This window comes from Myxocyprinus asiaticus, chromosome 11 (genome assembly GCF_019703515.2).
Source record: "Myxocyprinus asiaticus isolate MX2 ecotype Aquarium Trade chromosome 11, UBuf_Myxa_2, whole genome shotgun sequence".
Classification (NCBI taxonomy): Eukaryota; Metazoa; Chordata; class Actinopteri; order Cypriniformes; family Catostomidae; genus Myxocyprinus; species Myxocyprinus asiaticus.
This window is the reverse complement of record NC_059354.1, coordinates 35,064,051-35,087,035: the sequence shown is the minus strand read 5'-3', so window position 1 is coordinate 35,087,035 and position 22,985 is coordinate 35,064,051. Positions and strand designations below refer to the sequence as shown.

Below are 22,985 nucleotides of genomic sequence, written 5' to 3'. Positions count from 1 at the left end.
CAGAGACAACTAAAAGCACCACATTTTCTGGAAATAAATTCACACCTGGTCAAAATTGCGTAGTTGAGAGAGAAAAAAAAACAGAGAAATCGCATCTGTGTATAAATCGCACTGACAGAGGTGGCATCCAGCAGGCACTAGAACCCAGGAGCGGCCACCTGACTTCTCTTTAGCTGCTTAAGATGGCGTCACACTTGAAGACTCCAGTCAACTCTATTTTGGCTGACTCTGTATCATTTACAGACCGAAATTACAGAAATCTAGCACTTTTCAGTCTGTCACACTTCCCGACCCAAAATGGTGGAGGGGTGACACACATAACGACTCACCGCAACTATCTCTCTTTGATCCGTCACGTGGAACTACCTGAAAGAACAACAGTAGTACTACGCAAGCACAAACAATTGTAATAAGAGTGATTTAGGGCATTTCAAACATGTAGCTTGCTTGATTTGTGCCGAAACAGGTGCTAAGTTAGTTACATTGTTGCATTTTCTTTGCAGATTCAGTTGGCTTTCACAAGGTTATATTTTAAAATGGACCAAATCTGGAAAATTTACATTGTGGTTATATTTATCTGTCATTAGTTGCTTTTGCATCATTCCTGCATTGAAAAATACCTGTTCTTGCGGTCTCTCTCTCCCTGTGTTTAGTTCTGCGGCTATCCAAAAGAGAGAAGCGATCGTGAAGATGGAGTAACTTTCCCTTGTGAAAGCGCGGGACTGCTTATTTATCAAATTGAGGATTGTCGTAGAATGCATGTGCATATGCAGCTTTCAGTGAGTAAAGAAATGCATCCAATAAAATAAAAAAAATTAAAAAAAAGACTGTTGTGGCTCATTTTAGTGCAGGAAAAATCTGTGCGATGAAAACATCAGCTTGACGACTTGTCCATTCTTCAGTAAAAGAAGATGCTCATTAGTCACTTGACATGAACATAAGACCCGCCTCAGTGACAAATTATTTTTTCAAGCAAGCTGGAAGTGTTTGTTTTTTTCCGTTTTTGAAGCCTTTAACTCAGCAGTGATTCCCGACGGTCAAGTGATTAAAAGTGATTTTTTTTTAATTATTATTATTGTAATATGTTCCTTGAAGTTCACTTATAATATCAGTAAATTTTTTTTGCACAAACAACAGTCATATATTTTGTAAAACATGATCAGTTTCCACACTCAATCTGACCGTCTGTCAGAAACGTTTGGTTTTTGTGCTATTTCTCCTTAAAGACTCGACAGTAAACACCCACTGTTACATTTGGCTCTCTGCTCTTGGCTGACCTGCTCTCTACTTGCCATCTCAATGCTCACTATTACTGGGCAGGGCTACTGAAGTGATAAGGTAAAGTAGGAATTGGTGTGTTGTTGTGGAGGTGGTCAGATGCAAATGTCATCATAAAGTGGACAAAGTAGAGAATGAGTCATTTGGCAACTTGGTTTCAACAAATACTCTTTGTGCAGTGAGGAGGAAGTTTTGAGTTCAGGAACTTACAGTATATTTTTGTAGTACAATGAACTCTCACATGTGAAGTGATCAAGGAAAATGTATCACCCTTTTAAATTAAATAAGTCACTTTGGGTTATATATCGCAGGACCTTTTCATACCATTAATTTTTTTTTTTTTTTTACTATTATAAAAAATACTAAGTAATTTGAAGATTACTTTTCTTGAAAACTGTGTCTCCATTTATGCGTTAAACATTTCTATGTTTGTTTCGAGCACCACGTCCAGTCCGACAACATTTACTCAAATGGCATGAGTTTGGGGCAGGACTATTTGTTTGTTTGATCAATAGCAGCTGGGGGGGTGGGGGGGGTGGGTAGTATTCGGAAAGCTTGTTTGTAGGCCTGTCCTAGTGTTAATTTCGTTAACGAAAACTATGATGAAAAATGTTCATCGACGACCTTTTTTTCCATGACTAACACGAGACGGCACCGACGTCATTAAACACTAACTGTGATCAACATGCAATATTGTTGACGAAAAAAGATGAGACTAAAATGTAGTTTAATAAATAAAATCTTTACCAAAATCTCTCTATTTTTGTCAGGGGAAAAAAGGAGACAAAATATTAGTCTTTTTTTTTTCTTTCTAAATTACAATCCAGATATCCGGTTCATTGGATGAGCATTGGATGGCATGAGCAGAAGTTTCCTTTCTTGTGCTGTGCGTGGCATATCAGGACTAAGCAAGCACAGTGAGGAGTACCTTTCAAGTAGTTTACAGAAAGCTAACGCTCATAAAATAATGACAACAACAGTTGGACTTGGGAGAAAGAGATGATGATATGAAGGCTAACCACAAAGAAATTGAGGAAGGTTAACGTCTTGGTGGTAATGTTAGGTTGTTTAAGCTAAATTAATATAACTACTTACAACTATATTAGACAACTTAAGCTATATTAAGACAAGGTGGTGGTGTTACATTATGTAGGCTGTGTTTTATAGCTAAACCGAACTCATTAAGCTAATAGGCTAGCAAATTGTTGTGAAGGAGCTGAAAATGAGCGGCAAAGGTTACGTAGGATTGAGTATAGACCAATGACTTATGTATTTGGCATGTATTTGGTGACAATGCTGTGTTTATTTGTCCTTCACATTACCATCAAAATGAATTTGAATATGTTATAAAAACTGCCTACAAAAACATACCTCAAAAAATGTGTCTGCAGTAATATGCCTGCATAACCTGCATAAAGTACTTACTTTGTGAATATAATACCACCTAGTTTTTATTGTGTAGAGTTTTCTTTGCTGGATACTCAGGGTTTGTGTTAAGTTAAAATCATAGCAATGATTTACTTATAGTGCAACACTTGGATTTCTTTATGTTGCATCTGTCCAAATGTGACTAAAATATGGTTGACTAAATATGATAAAAACTAACAAGGACAATTGAAACAGGACTAAGACTAAGGCTAAATAAATAAAAAATAGCTGACAAAATTAACACTAGCCTGTCCTGATTATTAAATAATGGTCTGATCGCAGTTATTTGATCCAACTGATTATTGTGCACTTCAAATTCCAATCACATTTAAATGGCCAAAAAAGGGAATTTCAAGCGAATATTTAGGTTTAATGAAGTCAACGGCGTGTTTGTGTGTCAGTCAGTTGATCTCTGAGCGTCACTGAGCTGCATCATGGATGTCAACCAGCAGCTCCTGTCCGGAAGAGCGGGTTAACCGCTTCTCTCACGCGCTCCCATGCACGCGACATTAGCAGACTCGCGCCAAACTCACGCGAAAATACAAACGAACAAATATAAACTTTGATAGTGAACGCAAAGTGCTCCGGCTTCACTTTAAACGATCGTGTAATGGCAAATGTTTCTGATCATTGTGAGATCATATACTCAGTGTTAATGACATGCAGTGACACAGAGGAGGAGACGCACGCTTTATTTCTGTGGAGTGATAAAATAATGAAATTAAATCTAAAAGGTTTTGCTTCATGAGAAATAAGGGCTCGTGGGTTTAATCAAAGAGCATTAAAAACTGTGTGAAAATGAATAAATTAGGACAGAAATATTTACTATTTCATAATATTAGATAAATATGAAAAAATTATATAATATTTTATTTTTTATAAAAATAAATAATATAAAATACATAAGTTCTAAAAAAAAAAAAAACATGTTAATGTAAAGCTGCACAAATCAAAAGTTTACCAAAAAGAAAGACATAATTTACGTATTTAGAAATATTTTATATTTAAAACATTATTTTTCATGTCATTTATAGGGGTGGGTAAAAATATTGTTTTTCCGATTAATCGCGATCTTCATTTGAACGATCTCGATATCGATTCTTAAATCCCAAGATCGATCTTTCACTCAATATGCAACTGGCTGGTGAATGTTTACATTTCACTCACCAGAAATTGCGTAGTTTAGTCGTAAAGTGTTCAGCAGCGAGACCCTTTCACAGCGTGTTGAGAGTAAAAGTTGTTTCGTGTAATGTTTGTCCTAGACAAGATCCACGCAACCCTTTTGCCATTGAATACAGTCTCTTTTAATACCCTTTCTTTTCTTTACAATCAGTTGTTGCTCAAAAACAACTACAAAAAAACATTTAAATCTAATCATGCATCACACTGATGAGGTAAAGCCATTCCAGTTCTCTCTCGTTAACATGCACTCATTTAAAGGCGCTGTTTACAGAATTGCCGTTTTTTGTTAAAGAGACGGTACCGGTTTAGCACGTGTTCAACAAATCAATGTAAATACTACATATTATGCAATTTAGCAATAAATAACAAAAATGTGAAAAATAATATCTTATTTATTGATTTAATACATTTGTTTGTTCATTTTTAAAAAGCCAAAATGTGACAAATTATGAAAAAGTAATAAAATACAATTTGTAAAATTAATATTTTCCTAATGCACCAAGTTAAAATGTCCCCTGTATAATTAACAGCATTAGCTGGGAGATCATTTATTTTATATGTAAGCAAAAGGGACATTATATTGAAATAAACCCATATGAATCGATATTGAATCGAAATCGAAACAGGAAATCTGTATCAATACCAGCCCTAGTCATTTATAAGTTTTTAAAGCCTTAAAGGAAATAATATATCCCTATTTTATTATTTGATTTATATCTTTGAAGTTAAATATGAAATATGACAATTTAAATGACAATCGCCATAGCCCTACAACAGACAATTAATCGTCACAATTGAAATTATATGTTTCAAAATTAATCGTCATACAAATTTCAAATTACATAATTTAGTTAAAACAAGAGCCTAGCGAGCTAGAATTGAATGCCAATCTTGTCTGTGCACAGAAAGATAGCAGGGAGGCATGTGACCTAACTAACCATAAAGTAGGCCTACTGTTTAGATGCCGAAAGGACAATTTAGAAAACCTTATACATCAAATGAAAATTTTTAAGGAATAATTGCAATCTTTTAAACCCTTCAATACAATTAATTTAAAATTATATAATTATAATTATTATACATTTATTTTCTTTGTGGTAACTGACAGCAAGCCACAGAAGAGCTCAAGTTGCATTTAACCCAGAATGTTACTTTAAACTAGATGGGAATTGAGCACATTGACACCAATTGTGCAATCCATACCAACACCAATATACATATCAAAATAGTTTCAGTATCCTTCAAAATATGCCAAGTTAATGCAAAGATTTTTGCAGCTTGAGTGAGCTCAGCAATTCTACAGAGCATGACTGAGGCATACCCTTTCAAAAGCAACATGGTATGCCTACCTTCTCTGTCCAGAATGGGCATCTGAGGGGGTGCGCTGCACTGCCCTAAGACAAGGAAAGAGGGGACCTCCAGTAGTAAATATCAAAACATACCATCCGTGTATGTGTGTGTGTGTGTGTGTAAAATATGCTAAGTCATTACCATTTTCCAATAAAAGCTCTCAAATTAACAAAAATATATATTTAATCATTTATGTCCTCAAAATGCTAGTTGTGAAAATAAAACTATGAAATCTGTGGTCTAATGATTCATGAACATGAGGAAATGTGATGCTTTTCACATGATTTTTAAGAGCAGACTTCTAATATGAAAAAAAGTCTAGTGTTGGTATAAATCTATCCATGACTTCTGCAGATGTTAAATTAAATTCTGAACAAAGCTACAATGGTCAAATGTACTGAACTCTTGTGAATCCTCAATATTTAATAGGCTTGATAATCTAATTTACTATAAAGTACAGACAACTTCATTCAACAAAAATAGAGACATTTAAAAACTCATTCAAGACCTGCATCCAATAAAACACTCTAAATCCAATGTTATAGCCATCCATTAAACATAGGTGTCAACGATTATCGGCCTGGCCGATAATCAGATCCAATATTCATAATTCTTCTAATTATCGGAACAGTTATTTTGTCTGATCTGATTGCCAAAGATGCTTCATTAATTCCCTTTCGCTCTCCGCACACATTGCCTCGCTCCCCCGGCCCGCAACATGAGGTGCCGCATAGTAGAGCTGCAGACGCCGTTATTTCAATGACAGTACACTGTAGCGGAGAAATACAGTGAGCAGCAATATAGATGGGTGGCAGAGATAAGGACTGATTTAACAAGAGTACTCGCCCATATGAGATGGTGTTTTTACATGTTATACCTGATGATGGCATTGATAGAGGTAGATGGTGAACCAATGTTAGAAGGTTTAGCAAACGTAACCTCAGCTTTGCTAGCGTTAAAACTTTCAGTCTCAAAATCCTGTTGCCCTTTTTGTTCTCGACTAAACGGGCTAGCCAGCAAGTTACATGAAGAAGAGTGTCAACTCCAATAACGCTGATTCTCATCTGTTATCACGTTAATACATAACATCCTGTTATGGAGCCGTTTAGTTCATTATTTTTTATATTTAAAATTTCAGTTCAAAAGAAATGCTGCTAGGAGCTTCCTCCACTTTATTTTTGAAAATAAAGTGGAGGATGAATGGCAATGTTGTTTTCCAGTATTTTTCAAAAGATAATACTGAAATGTTCTGTTTTGCAGTATTTCATTAAATACATGTTCATAGGCATTTAAAGGACATTTGTGTTGGAGTTTGTTAGTTTTTTTACTGCAAATGTATATCAGCCCTAAATATCAGTTATCGGTCCCCATGATTACTAATAATTGTTATAGGTGTCTGCCCTGAAAAAAACCATTGGTCGACCCCTAATTAAACATGGTCAGAATTCTATAATATAAATCATGGAGTCCATGTGTAACATTTGTCCAAAGTCCACATTAAAATCTGAAATACAAATTTTATTAAATTTTAAACATGGAAATAGACAGTTTTAAGATTAAATCAAAGAATGTTATGGCGTAAAATTAATTAGAAATAAGACTGCACCATTTCTTGGTCACTAAATAAGCAAATTAGTAACATTAACCATGTCATGCTTACTCCTGAGTTTGAAAGGTCAGATTTCCCACCAAAAAATTTTCTGAACAAGAACCTCTAACCACAGCATACAACAGCAAAAAATTAATTACACTGGGCCTCAAAGTAATAATAATAATATTTAATATTGCAGTTATTTTGAAAAACATTGCTATGTGAACAACAATATAATCTCTCATCTCATATTTCAGTTGTTTAAAGCAACCATTTAAGGAGTTACTCTTCATAATTCAAAATGAAAGATAACCAAACTCTTGAAAACTAACCAAACTCCTTTGCATCCATTCTGTACCTGGACTTGAAAGTGGACTCTCTTCTGGTCCATTTTAGCAAAAGGGTCTCAATCCAGTTTCATTCAAAATGTGTTGTCTTCAATGCAGACTGTACATAAAATTGCAACATTTTGTGGTTTAATAATCACACAAGGCCATTTTATGATTTCGATGTTTCATTAAGCACCTATTATGATTTTTAAATGTGCCTAATTTTGTTTTAAAGGTCTCATTCAATAGATTTACGTGCATCCAAGGTCAAAAAACACTTTAATTTGCTCATAATTTAAATTGCAGCATTACCTTTTTTTTCCCCAGTGTCAAAAATTACTCCTTCAATCATCCATTCTAAAGGATTCATTCTAAACTCCTCCTTTCAGGGTGTGTTCACATTTGGCAGGTTTGGTTCGATTAAAACAAACTCTGGTGCGATTGCTCTGTTAGTGCGGTTCATTTGAACAAGTGTGAATGCTGCCATCCGAACCTTGGAGCGCACCAAACAAGTGGACCGAGACCGCCTGAATAGTGGGTCTCGGTCCGCTTCCAAACGAACTCTGGTGCGGTTCGACTGATATATGAACGCAACATGGACCAAAGACGTCTAAACGGACCAAAAACAGGAAGTAATTTGCCTAATACTGACCTCAAGCATACCTGGTTCTGCTCATCATAGGAGCTATGTTGCCCATTACAGTTCGTTACAGGCGTCGGAACCGCCGTCAGCTGTCCTTACAGCATATCTTCATTTGTGTGTGCAACGGAGGAATTCCTGGTGCTGTTTTGACTCCTTTACACATTTTATTAGCTCTTTGTTTTCAGCTGGTAAAAATAAACGTCATAAAAGCTGTCAAATCAGGTTGTGACTTTTTCCTGATGCCTTTGGTTTTGTATCATTAGGTTTGGTGTTAAAAATGCCAGTGTGAACGCTAAGCGAACCAGGACTAAATGTATCATTTTCTTTTTTGGTCCGGACCAAGAGGACCAAGTGAACCGAACTACAAGTGTGAAAACACCCTCAGAGAGCCTACTCTGCTCTGATTGGTCAGATGTCCCAATCTGTTGTGATTGGTCTACTGCTTACAGCGCATGTCAGAAAGGAAACTGCCACTACCATATCCACGTTTCAGCTCCGTCTGAAAAAAGTCTGTTTTACCTTACCAATTTGAGCCAGAGTCCGATAGTGATACATCGAAAGATCAACCCGAACCACCACCACAAGCACGACGAGAACAGGATGTTTCTCTGTGGTAAGTTTATATGTAGTTTGACAATAATGTGAGTTAGCCAGTTAGCAGAAGCTAACAGGCTAACAGCCTGCACTGAGGTGGGTTTTTTGTTACCAAATTACGTAGGTTAGTACAGGAAGTAAGTCTGGAATTACTAACGACTTGTTTCAGGTGTTCAAAATTGGTTTTCTTTTGGGTGTCAATAACTCCATATTTCGTGTACTTTAATTTTTGAAACTTTGCAGACTTTTTTACATTCACAAACAGCTATATAACACACTACATGAAAGGTAATATTTGAAAAACCATAATAGGTGCTCTTTAAATCTCGATTACTTTTGCAGCCCTACTTTACACAGGCCCAGAGATACAGCCTAAAATCAAAAACAATGCTTTTGTTCAGCTACAGAAAATGATAGCTAGCACTGTCTTTAACAACATAAACAGGGAATCTGCAGGTATCAGCACATCCAAATTAATAGTTTTTAATATAGTTTTCAAGACCTTTTCAAATATATTTAAGACTTGTACGTCACTTTAATTACTACTGGGTTAATGCATATACTTACCCACCATTAGATGCAACAAAGTCACATATTAAAATGACACGTAGCTAATGCGAGAGTAAAGAGATGGTTTGACTGTGTATGACTGCTGTGTGTATTTTTATGTAGACATCTACAGTAGTTAAGTTCATTACTTATGCTTTTGTTCATTACTATACCCAAGTTACCTCAACTAGACATCACTAAAAAAAAAAAATCTTACATAAACATCCATTTGTTTTTTTAAGCACAATTATTGAGGCTCTCGTCAAAACATGAGCACAAATGGCCCTGCATTATTAACCCTTCCAAAAAGCTTCTCCTTGAACAAGACCAAATCAAATTATTAATGACATCATGCCACACTTGAAACTTTTTGCTTTATCTGAGCTATATCTTTGCTATATCAGGGAACATTGTTTGAAAAAGCTGGCAAATATCTTCGTTCAACCTGAATGAGTGGTGCTATACCACTGTTCTTAGACAACACATAACTTCAGCCCGCAATGAAGCAGTCACTTTTTCATTTATTTGCACCAATACAGCAACACAGTCGGCCTAATGTAAAGCAGTATTTACCAACATATATGTTTACTAAAAAAAATTTGGTGAATTAACAGGATATGCAAAAACTACAGTACAACTTCACTCACTTTTTTTGGAACCCATTTGTATATTATTTTATTATTTTACTAATAAAATTATCATTGTGGATCCCAGTCAAGTTTATTATTATAATATACATTGAATTATTATCATTTTGAGGATTAGATGTGTTTTATATAACAGTAATTTATTTCAGTAGTATTTACTTCACTTTTACCTGGAGCTTTTATTTTGGAAGACCTGGAGCCTTTACTTTGGCAGAAAGTGCAGTGTTTATTAAACGGTTTACACTATTCCTAATTTTAAATCTGGTTAAACACTATCATCTCCTTTTCTGTGATACCGTGTCATGCTTTTAGATTTGTATAATAAGTTGACTTTGACTTGAAATGGAACAGCACCCTCTTGATTCAACTCATTCCTCCAGTTCTATTTCCCCTCTGCTCCCTGTGACCTAAGAACGAGTGACGCCTGGTGGTTCCATTGCAACGAGGCACAAATCTCTCCAGATCATTCACATTCTCTATTCCTCTGCTCGGTTGCAACGTCGATGGTAAATACACTGAAAATGACCAACGCGACAAAACTAAAACGTTCCCCTTCTAATCAAGGCATAGACGCGCTGTAAATAATTAATTTATTATGCTGATTAGACAGCTTAGTTTTTAAAAGAGAGCATTCGCGAGAGTGCAGAACTCTGTGCGGAGTGTCAGTGAGCTCGCACTGAACTGCAGGGCTCAAACAATACCTGCAGTGAGTGACAGCAGTCATTGTAATGGGAGAGTTCATCACATTGCTCGATTTCTGTGTACAATTTATTATAAATACAATAACAGTTTAGCTTTGTCATGTTAATAAGCAGGCTAATGTGAATTTTTGTTTTGTTTTTTTGTATAAAGCAGCAATAAAGTAATTTAACTGTTCTAAGCTTGTTTTGGAGTTGTAGCAAACATAAAGAATGGCATATTTCACGAATCATCGTCATTATCGCGTCTGCTCTAATAAGACCCATTTGCCCCACAGCTGCTATTAGTAGATTTAAAATGTTCACTAATCACACAAACGACCAATTGCAAATGCCCAGATATAATCTAACGATGATCTTACATTCACAAGATCACCATTAAAGATCTAACGGGATGAATGGGCAAAAGTTTGGGAATTGCCACAGACCTCCCGATTCGATATTACAATGAGATTTCCTAGCCGATTCAATATGTATTGCGATTCTCTAAGTATTGTGATTTGGTGTTTTGATATAAAAAACTAAATTTAAAGTAAAACTCCTTTTTCTCAGAAAGAAATGCTGTGTCTGAAATGACAGTTGTTTTCACTGTGTAATGTATAATTTGCAGGTAAAAAGTAGGGATGTGCAAAACTACCAATTTAAAACTACCAATCGACCAGTCAGTGCATTGTCTGAGCTAGGCGACTAGTTAGTGCAAAGGAACTGCATAAGGCTGCATTATGTCCATTTGTATTCAACAAATAAATATATACAATATATCATTTTAACTTAGATTATATTTTATATTCCTAAAGAACAAAATTTGTTTAACATATATTAACATAAGCCATTACTATTATCATAATGATAATTTTGCAACATACAAATGAAGGCTAAAGAGTAAACTTGTTCAAGAACCGTTTCTGGGGCTGTAATGAATTATGACACGCATGATAATCACCTGCAGTCCCAATGTTGTTGCAAGTTATTTGCATATGCATCCTGAGATAGTCTGAGATCCTATGCAGCATTCTCATAACATAAACAACACTATCCTTACAAACTGCTCCCAGAAGACTGACAGAGAACTCACCATTTGCGCACATTCCACGAGACACAATCGCGCTGCACGTGTTGGCGCCAAAGCGCAAATGAACTTAAAAGCAAATCAGACACGTGCATCGTTGGCATGTCTTTCATCTGTTCTTCAAAACATAATCAAGTGTGTCTCCTCAAGCACGTGTCTGTGTCTAGCTGCATTTCTTGTCGACAGTGGCGGGTAAATGTGCATGAATACCCTGGCTGTTAGATTATAAATACTGTGTGGGCGCAACATGTAGTTTACGGCATCCAACAGTTTGATAAGCCTTTTTACAGCTAAACCTTTTATTAAAGCAGTGTCAGACAGAATCTGCCTACTGACTTCTGGCAAATACTATCCACAACACCTCTCAAATAATATTTTGGATTATAAAATAACAGGAACATTGATCACAGCTGAGGATTTTCAAGTCTGACAGTGAACAAACAGCTTTTGATGGCTGTAGCAGCGGTGCATTAAAGGACTAAACAAAGAATTAAAGAGACAAAACTTTCAGAGAGAAAAGCTGTTATGTGGAACTGTGCACAAATATAGCTTCCTATATTTATCTATTAATCATTGTAGCATTAAGATAAACATGTATTTTTTTTTATGAAAAAAAAATAAATAAATTCCATCAGGGAGACTATTTTAAAATCGTTTGGCTCAAGAATCGCAATTTGTAACAGAATAGATTTTTTCCCCAGCCCTACCGTCTCACCACCATAGCACCTACTGAACACAGCAAGTAACTTGGTCAATTTAAATTGGCAGTAAAAATATTTGAATATAAAATGTCATATTATTTACTGTACGTGGACCAATAATTTTAGAGGTAAAGACACATATTTCACGTCTTATGGTAGTTTTTGATTTTATACCAACTTTTTCAGGATTTAGAGGTTTGTTAAATGTGTGGGGATGTGTATTTATCAACTGTTACATGTCACACAGGCATACTGAATCAAGTAAAAACTGGTTTTGTCAATAGCTCAGAAAGAACCTACATACATTTCTTCTATACCACAGATATCCCTTTAAAATAACTTATTAGGCCTAACATTAACAAACATTATTACCATACTTCATGCTTAAAAGATGCTTAAAATAAACTGGAGTGCAGCTCATATCCACCATTGAAATATGCTACTCTGAAGAACCACGCGGTTGTCTACTTTGTGACATCATGATAATTTAATCTTTTAATCGACATTAATAATCACAATTACAATATCAAGGGCAATATTTGCAGCTCTAGTACAACTTACTGAAATGCGTATTCTCTCATGTAATCGGCCAGTCTGTTAATGTTGAAATAATGGAGAAAATGAATGGGGAATATCTCAAGACCCGAAGCAGTACTCACGTGATCAGTGTCTATGTACACTGAACGCACTTTATGCAAGGCATGGAAGGTGTTCATTCATAAGGTTTTCATTCAACCTTATGACGCAAGGAGGGAAATGTTCAAACAAAAAACATTTAATACCTAATTTATGAATTTTAATACTTTTTAATGACCCAAAGATACCCTGATTAGGACTTTAGGCTAAACGTCACAAACAGTATCATAGCGAAAAAGTAGTACCCAGTGAATTAAGTGTAGTAGAATTTGCTGTAAGAAAAAGACAACATACAATATTTCTAATGATTCTGTCAGTTAAGAAAGCATAAAATGAAATTTGTGAAAGAAAAAGTTAATGACAAACACTTAGTAATGAAAAATACTGTTAGTAATGATATTTCAACAATCTACGTTATGTTACAGATGACAAATTAAATAAACCTGATGGTATGCATGAGAAAACAAATGCGTCACAGAACACATAAACTGTAATTTTATACTTACCACTGAAAAGCATTGTAATGGAAGTAAACCAAGCCAAGGCCATATAAAAAGGCAGAATTCTGAAATAAACAGAGATAGGAGAGTTAGAAACAAGTATTTCATGAATTCATCATCTGAATTAATCAAGCATTCTTTCTGGCAATGGTAACCGTGCTAGTGTGCATGTAAAATTCCAAGCTCCTACTTTCTAATCACCCTGTGTATCAATGGAAACCTGCTTAAGCATCAGTAAAGATGAAGGTTCACCCTCACGGCAGGCCTGACACATTCACACTCAGCAGGGAACTTAACCTCCTGCGGCTAATGAGCAGGTGTTTAAAATATTGAGTTGAAAAGTCTTGAGCTCTCGCAACCACAAAAGGTCATATTTACATAACGGAGTGTGCAAGAGAATATGGAACAATGAAACTATTATCACGACTTAGAGGAAACATGTGACTCAAACTGAGAGCCACTGTGGCTTGTCTTTCCCACAAATGCACTGTCACTAGATGACATGGCTAGTAAACGAAACAAATGGCTAAATTTAAAAAGCTCTAGTTGTAAACTACTGCATTTATTGGTATAGAAATCCAGGGAACTATTGGAAACTCATACTTCATCATACGGTCCAATTCAAAATCTACAAAACATTACAACTGTTTCACACCTTTAGGTCTACAAAAAAAAAAAAAAAAAAAAAAAAAATAATCCCAGTCACCCTTGTTTGAGTGAGTTGCTCAGATGATGAAGAAATGTAGAAAGTGAATAAGAAAACAAAAATAATTGGAATTTTGGAAGTAATCCGGAAAGACCAGGACTTCACACTACAGAACACATGAAAGTGCAGTTCTGTGTATTGAAAACTAGCAGCTCATGAAGTAGCCTATATGTGGGTGAATAAGTGTAAATAAGACAGCTTTGCCGAGTACTGATGAACGTAAAACAATTAGATTAAAAAGAAGAGTTCACTCAACCATTTTCAAAGTTGGTGAGTGAAGATGAGTTGCACCAGTTTTTAAGTCAATGATGCCATGCAGCATTTGTTTTTAAGTGTCTCGAAAGCAATTTTGAAACACCATGTTTTAATACTTTGAAGGCCAAATAAGATTTGATACAGTTTTTCACCTGCAATAAATGCCACACATCTACAGTATGTAGACTCAGAGCTGTTTATGCACTCTACATTTCAGTGGACTTATTAGTGTGCAAGGCATACACCAATAATATTAATAATAATAATATGATATTTTATTGAGCTCTCTGAAAAATGCAAATTTAGTATCCACATTGGGACATCCACAAACAAGGACGGATTAACCACCGGGCCAATTGGGCCATTGCCCAGGGGCCTCTAAACCCAAAGGGCCCCAAACTCTAAATAAATTATTTATTTATTTTGAGATATCTATTATAAATCTACAGAAATGTCAGCCTTATGTGAAACACCATTTGTTCGGCCGAATGCGTGCTGGACTACAGCAGTGCGAGCACAGGCACTCGAGTGCGCGCTCAGGGAATCTGCATCTCGCAGGTGCAGTGAGTTTATTTGACGGACTACAGAGAGCAGTGTCTGATTTACCCTAAGTTTACCCTAGCCGTGTACAAAGCTGATGGTTAAAATTCATATAAGTGACAGAATTTGTGCAACAGTATAGACTAATTTAAAATTTTTAAGTCGTGCATGCATTTAATGTTAAATGATAAAGTGAAAGATGCCTTAATAGCCCAAGTATGTGCACGGTAAACTTTTGTAATATTTGGTTAACTGCAAGAGTTTACGAACGGTTATTGTGTTATTTGTCAGGAGTCGAGAAAGTTTATTGCCATGGATGCGTCAAACACAATCTCAGATTAGCAGGGAATAAAGTGCACAGTGAGCTATGAGCCAAAATAGCACAATACATAGATCTTCAAATGATAAAATCACATTAAAGTCGAACAAAAATAATCTGTCACTGCCTGCAACATAGTAGGCCTATTCTTAATCAATGTAAAAAGCGTAATTCTGCCCGGGCAGGTGCACGCTCCATGAGGCAGCGAACGCTATGGTTTATAGGACTTCTTTGGGATGATTTGATTTTTAAATGATTCATCATTTAACTTGTGTAATTACTGTCTGCACACCAGTGCAAAAGGGGGAAAAAACATTAACAAGCGCTGAAACTTTGCCAGGTGAAAAAAAAGTGCCTCACTGTAACCAAGATTTGGGTTTTTTGTATTTATTTTTTTAAGAAAAGGTGGGACGAGTCAAAAAACTTTAGTGGTAATCATATGTCACAAACGCTGTCGATTGAGCTCAACTTGTTTGAACCCAGAATATTCCTTTAAGATTTCAAATCTTTAGGTTACTCACGTAACCTCGGTTCTCTGATAACATGAGGTGAGGTATCTGAGATATCGAACGAGTATTAGAAAGAAAACTTATGTAAATGTGGTTTTCTTGCACTGTCAGATTTTTTTTTTAATGATCTGATTTTCAATATTTGCCAATATAGCTTTGCAAATCCCTACAACTGACCTACATGCCAACCACACCAACAACTTCAACTGAATGAGCTAACATCACGAATACAGAATGCACACTGACTTGTGAAAGTGCAAGACAAGTTTTGCATTGTACATGAATGTAAACTAGCTAAAGTGCTGCTTGACATGCAATCAGGAAGGCAACAATGATCTGGGCCTTCAATGGCTGGCCTGACAGCACCTGGTACTTATTTGCAGCCTCAAAACTACAACTGTCTCGAAAGACCTCGGACAGCAGTTGGAAGTCAGGACAGGCACAGAAAGAGAACTCTGGAGGAGCACTGACTGTTTACAGCAGAGCGAGCGAGTACATGGTCCATCACTCTGACAGGCTGACAGTACTACAAATGGCTAGCTCCTCACACCTGCACAAATCATACTCAGCTGTCTGACTGCTAAGACATGGCCTTTAACCCCTTCAGCGCAGGCACGAATTTAGAATTTGCATTACCTCTGAGAGCACTAAATAAATTCTGACTCCAAAACAGAGGGGAAAAAAAACAGCTTTCCAGAAAGTAGAAAATCTTTGACTTCTGCTGCAGTCTGCAATGTTCCCATTGGCAAATTTTCCATTTGGCCATCCAAACTAAACAATAACTCACAAAGGACGTAAAACATTAGTTCAACTGTGCTGAAAAGCAACTTCTATTGACCATATGCTGGTGTTTAGCACCTGATATGTGTGAGATGATACTTTTACACTAGGTGAGGGAAGTAGGGCTGGGCTCGAAATAAAATAAAAACGTGATATGACCGCATGCAATTATTAAACCGCAAAGAGCTGTGATTTAAATAAAGTCTGCTCAAGCTGCTCTCTTCTTTAAAAGTTTATGCTCGCTGTTCTGTCCTGTTTGTATCGTTAGTGTATTACTACAGTGTTTTCAGAGAGGTTTTGTGCTTCACAACTACTCATCCTTAGAGTAACACATGTGCTCCAAGTTTGGTTCCATTTGCTTTGCTTATGTGCACAGAGCACATCATATTAAATAAGGTGTGCTTATTAAGTCGATCACAAGATAACCTTAACAGGCCAAAAGTGAAAGGGAATAGAGAGAAATTACAAAATAACAAAATTCTTAAAGATTTACTTTTTATTTACTCGCTTCTACAGGCACGCGCTGTTTGACAGACAGGCTGCATGTGTTTGCGCTTTATGCGTGTGCTCTGAGAGCGCATGTGATTATGCGGAATACGTGCCTGAATGGTCAAATACACTTTAAAATTCCACCAAAATGCCCATCTTGGCGAGGTATTAATGTAAACACTCAGTTATGTCAAGTGAACGTAAACAGTGGAGAAAAAAGCTGATTCGTATCAAAATGTTGGACTTGAAGTAGGCTATGAATGTAATCTAACAGACCTGGTGCTGTCTAGGATTACGTTATAATAAATCAACCAATACAGGAAACGAGGAGATGATACAACTACTCACTGCTCGACTGAATAACTTTAGTAGCTTTAAACGCATTAATCAATTATAATCATACAGTGAAGACTAGTAGTAGTTTTATGTCACATTTCATTTAATTCTGAACGTTTATTTGAATACTTGTCAAATACTAGAGATACTGCTGTCAAAAACTTTTAAATCTGTTAAAAAGCAAATTTCTTCTTAATTTGTATTTTTTGTTCTATTGTTTTTAATTTGTTTCTATTAATTGTTTTTATTTTCTTTTTCTGGTCTTGAATAATTACTTGAGAATTTGACACAGTACTTACTAAAACTATTATTATTATTGTTATTATTATCATCATCATCAGTATCGAAATTGGTATCAAGAGTCGTCAACTTTCACTGCCAACTACTCTTATTTTAAAGCCTTAGCTATTGGACAGTTTAAAACCCTTTGTGTGACACAATGATTATGAGTTACATAAGTAGGTAGTGCATTCAAATTTATGCTACAACTGCAATGTGGGACACACGCGTCCAAAATGGTTTGAGTGTTCAGATAATTAATTTTTAAGACACACTGGCCACTGTTTACACCTGTATTTAAAGGGGACCTATTATGCAAAATTCACTTTTACATGGTGTTTGAACATAAATGTGAGTCGGCAGTGTGTGTACACAACCACCCTACAATGTTAAAAGTCCACCATCTCCTCTTTCTTATATTTCTATTAATCAAAAACAGCGTCTCAAAATGACTGGTTTTCATATCCGCTCTAAAGTGACGTCACTTTAGAGCAGGCCATGCCCACGACTGGTGACGGATTCCACCCAATTATCATAAATCCACCCGAGTGATCGACACAGAGTCTGCCATTTTTTTTCCACGCTGGAGCAGCTACAGTGAGAAGAATAATGTCTCAACTTCGTAAGCATCATAAGTGTTCTGTTGTTGGCTGTAAAAGTGAACATAAGAGTCTTCATGTACTCCCGGCATCAGAACCACTGAAGACGCAGTGGACAAGTTTTGTTTTTGAAGAAAATATGCCCCAAAACATACCAAAATTCGTGTATGTTTGAGCAAATCATTTTACACCAGACTGCTTTGTGAATGAGGGTCAATATAAAGCAGGATTTTCAAAAATTTTACTCTCAAGCATGGATCAGTACCAACTGTTCTTGTTCCAGCTTTATATCCTGAAGATGTAAGTATTGCACTTTATATTTTGTGAATGTTTGCAAATCGCCTTTCCGAATGTGCTTATTAGCTGATTCCACGGCTAATGCAGCTAAAGTTACCATTGTCTCTGACTGTATTCACGGAGGCCAGAGCAATGTCGTTATAGCTTGTTTGCAGATGAAGTCATGTCACTGCGTTGCTGTGGCGTGAAATGCAGATGGAGGGCAGGAAGTGATTTTCTACATAAGAAGCACTATCACAAACTCAAAATGCCTATGTTTTGCGTCGTTTACGGATCCTCATATATATATGGCTGAACTCCGGTATTTACGGTGTCAGTCATATTGGTACTGACTTGTTGTTGCTATAGTATCCGAAGCACAAGCTGTAAAGGCACAGCCCTCTTCCGGAAAGGGGGTGGGGAGCAGCAGCTCATTTGCATTTAAAAAGACACACACAAAAACAGCGTGTTTTTGATTCCACCCAAAAAGAGGCATTTACAACATGGTATAATAAATGATCCGTGGGGTATTTTGAGCTAAAACTTCACAGACACATTCTGGGGACACCTGAGACTTATATTACATCTTGTAAAAAGGGGCATAATAGGTCTCCTTTAATGCTGTCTACTGGTGATCATATCAACTGAGACAGATTATAGTGTTAATACTAGCTGTAAAAGGGGCCAGCAAGTCTAAGTGAATGAAGAATCCCTCACCTTCCAGTAGTCTGACTGTAAACTGTAGTATCTCTGGTATGCAGATAATGCTGAGGAGACAACAATAAAGAAATTAAGACTGATGACCAGATTTCTTGTGAGACAGAATATTCCTTAAAAAGCTTAGAACTCACCTTTAGGGTAATCTTCCAGTAAAAGGTTGAAGTGACCTAACTGGCAAAACACCTCTGGCTCCACTTTTCCTTTAGCTTTTAAGATGTAGACGTCATAGCAATGAACAGCCTGTGAAGAGAAGAGTGAATATGAAACATTCAATGTCAGGATCTGCACCTGAAAAATCAGAGAGCTACTACAAGCCACATTCATGGTTTGTCTTAAATCCTGTAAATGATGATCTTGCAGGAATTAAACTGTTTAACCCCCTTTTCCATGATGGTCCACATAATTTGAGATTATTGGCAAATCATGCAGACAGAACCATTAGAGTTCGATTGATACAGCATTGTGCTATATGTCTAATGAGTAAGACAACAAATTCAGTGTGAGCTGATTTTACGCATCAAGCATTTTGAGTAAAAATTAAGTAACATAAGATCAGGCTGATATAAAATGGAAAAAGAGATCCAAACTTCTGAAGTATATGCAACACATGTAAGATGCTTTATAAGTATGGATCTGTGTTGGTTTGCATCAGAGAGACATTTTTGTTCATTGCATAATATAGCATCTATTTTTTCAGCATCTCACATTCATTATTAAAGTCTGTTACAAAGGGTAAAAAAAATTGTCAACTCAAAGCATAAGGCATCATATTTTGTCATTGTGAAGACTTGCTGCTATTGGGGGAAAACATTTACTTTTAGAAAGCATAAACAATCACAAATGTAAAAGTGGTACCCCTTTATGACATATATAGGTGTTACTGAATTTTTTATTTAGTCACATCATGCATGATCATGATCAATAACTGCTGTCACCTTTAAACCAGCCTCATCTAATGCAGTCCAAGTCTGCTATAACTGAACCTAGTTTTAAGCAATATTCTGTGATTTCAGGTTTGTGTCATTTAACCCGTTGTCCAATTTAACAGCAGCCATACAGGTTTGAAATAAACAAGTTTACAATTTTCAACATCTTTAAAGCTGCACTATGTAAGATTTTTTGGTTAAAAAAAGAACAAATTTCCATTATTGATTGAGTACATATACAATCAATGTTCAAAACAATGTCCTTACCTTACCCTGATTCACTACTGTAAGCCTATAAAAATGATTTGTATTCATTGTCGGGTTTGATTTGGCTTATGACATTCATCTTTGCATCATTAAGTCATATCCGCAAACACAGGAAAGAAGTAACGGCTGTCTCATGTTCCGACTGGAGAAACTAACTATGCTGTTCAGCTCAGTTCAGTACACTCACACAGTTCAGGACAGCATCATTGCAGTATAGATGGATGTTTATCTGTTATCCGTTTGGTGAAGTAGTTTACTTGCTATCATGCTTGGATATGTTTTCTGGTAGGGTTGTAGATCCTGTTAACCGATCGCGATATATCCATGTTGTCCAGTGAAGTTACTGTGACATGTTTAATATGTATGACTTCTGAAAATGACTTCTTTTAATTGTTATATTCCATATTTAGGGCCCAAGCACTGAAAGTGCAGAGGCCCTATTGTTCTTCTGGGAATTATTATTTTTATTATTATTTTTATTTTTTTCAAGGTTTCGGGGGCTTTTGGGGCACTTAACAAGCTCAAAAACTCATGAAATTTTGTACATGCGTCAGCCATTAGGGCTAGGCAAAAAGTTCATACATAGGCGTGAAGACGGGGCTCCGTAGCACATCCCTTTTGAGCTACAGTCACCAAACTTTGTACATATATAGATCTCATCAAGCCAGACAACTTTCATGCTGACAGACATAAGCTTCGCCCAACAGGAAGTCTGCAATTTTGGATTGTTTGAAAAATGCATGCTCTGGAATTTGAAACATTCCTCCTAGGGGATTAATGTTACAGGTACCAAATGTGGGCGACATTATGCCAAGACATTGACGATGCTAAATTGCAAACTGATTTTTTTATATCTAGAAAGGTGTTGCCATGGCGATGCGATAAAGTAAAAAAAAAAAAAAAATGGGAAAAAGGTAGTGTCTCATAACATCTGCGTGCACTGTGTGATTTACATCAAAATTGAGCCGTATGTTTGGCCTTGCAGAATGATCACATTGATGTGGCTACTGTGGCTCACGGTCGTAGCGCCACCAACTGGCGGAAGGAAGTGTGGTTCTTTTAACAGACTTTGAAATAGCTCTCGTGTTAACATGAATTGCTTCAAAATTCTTTAGAATAATGTCAAGACACTGCTGATGTAAAATTGTAAAGGAATATTTTATTTTAAATAGTTTTGCCATGGCAACGCATCATTGTTATTATTCTTTTCTTCCTATATTTGGGTGTTTTTGAGGCACCTGGCATGCTTAAAATGTCATGAAATTTTGCACACACATCAGAGTCGAGGGGGCTCTGTAGCGCCCCTTTGAAAATAGGCACGTCTGTAGCACCCCATTTTCACCTACAGTCACCAAATTTGGTACATTTACAGTTCTCATAAAGCCGAACAACTTTCATACTCAGTCATTAGTGCCACCCAACAGTAAGTCTGCCATTTTGTATTTTCTGAAAATCGCAGGCTCTGAACTTTTAAATACTCCTCCCAGGGGATTTATGTGACTGGCACCCAAATTTGTGCAACATCATGCCAAGACATTGTAGATGCTAAATTGCGAATGTATTTTTGATATTTTGAATGGTGTAGCAATGACGAAGCAATATATTTATGGTGAAAAATGGAAAACAGGAAGTGCCTGATATCTTCTGTGTGCACTGTGTGATTTTGATCAAAATTCTTCTGTGTTTGGTAATGGGTGCCGATCACATTGATGCGGCTATTATGGGTCACGATCACAGCACCACCAACTGGCAGCAGGAAGTATGGCACTTTTAACAGACTTTTAATAGCCTTCTTGTGTTTACATTAATTGTATTACAATTATTTAGAACAATGTCAAGACAATGCTGATGTAAAATTTTCAAGGGATATTTGATATCTTGCCATGGCAACACATTAATTGTTATTATTCCTTTCTTCCTATATTTGGGTGTTTTTGAGGCACTTGGCATGCTTAAAATTTCTTGAAATTTTGCACATACAGAGTCATTGGCCATTAGGGTTGGGCAAAATGTCACGCATGGGCTTGTGTGTGTGTGTAGGGGGGGCTCTGTAGCGTCCCCTTTAAAATGGCCATGTAAGACGGCCTCTGTAGCGCCCCCATTTTCACCTACAGTCACCAAAAATGGTACATATATAGTTCTCCTCAAGCCAGACAACTTTCATAATTATAGTCATTAGGTCCATCCAACAAGAAGTCGGCCATTTTGGATTTTTAAAAATATTTTAGTCTCTGAACTTTTAAATACTGCTAGGAGATTCATGAGACTGTCACCACATTTAGACAACATTATGCCAAGACATTGAAGATGCTAAATTGTGAACAGATTTTTGATGGTGTTGCCATGGCAAGGCGTTAAATTAATGGCAAAAAATAGGAAACAGGAAGTGTCTCATATCTTGTGTGTGCAATGTGAGATTTAGATAAAAATTTACATGTATGTTTAGTCTTCGGGGCTAATCACATGGATGTGAATATTTTGGGTCACGGTCATAGCGCCACTACCTGGCAGCAGGAAATGTGGCTCTTACAACAGACTTTAAAATAGTCGTCTTAAATTTTTCCCAAATTGCTTCAAAATTGTTTAGAATAAATGTCAAATGCTAAATGCATGTGTCTACCTTGCAGAGTTTTCCGAAAGCCACTGGGTGGAAATGGACCCATGGTGCTTGTGCCGGTCATCGCTGCTTGCAGCTATATTTAAGCTTATTATTTTTACGTTTATTAAAGTATAATTTATCCGCATCATTATTGAATCCTCATTTTATGTTTTTAGTTTACGGTGTTATT

At 36.4% G+C, this 22,985-nt stretch overlaps 1 protein-coding gene across 9 annotated transcripts in view; it reads right to left on the bottom strand.

Moving 5' to 3' along the window:
• Window positions 1-22,985, bottom strand: part of LOC127447679 (lysine-specific demethylase 6A-like) — an 84,841-nt gene that overhangs the window by 47,599 nt on the left and 14,257 nt on the right. For 6 of the 9 annotated variants that reach the window (XM_051709657.1, XM_051709654.1, XM_051709652.1 and 3 more), the window contains exons 3-6: window positions 19,135-19,243; window positions 19,001-19,050; window positions 13,202-13,260; window positions 5,238-5,282 (exon numbers count right to left, since the gene is read on the bottom strand). In XM_051709657.1, coding sequence (XP_051565617.1) covers window positions 5,238-5,282; window positions 13,202-13,260; window positions 19,001-19,050; window positions 19,135-19,243 — 263 coding nt within the window. The remainder of the gene's footprint in view (window positions 1-5,237; window positions 5,283-13,201; window positions 13,261-19,000; window positions 19,051-19,134; window positions 19,244-22,985) is intronic. The other 3 variants (XM_051709648.1, XM_051709653.1, XM_051709651.1) reach the window with 1 other exon arrangement.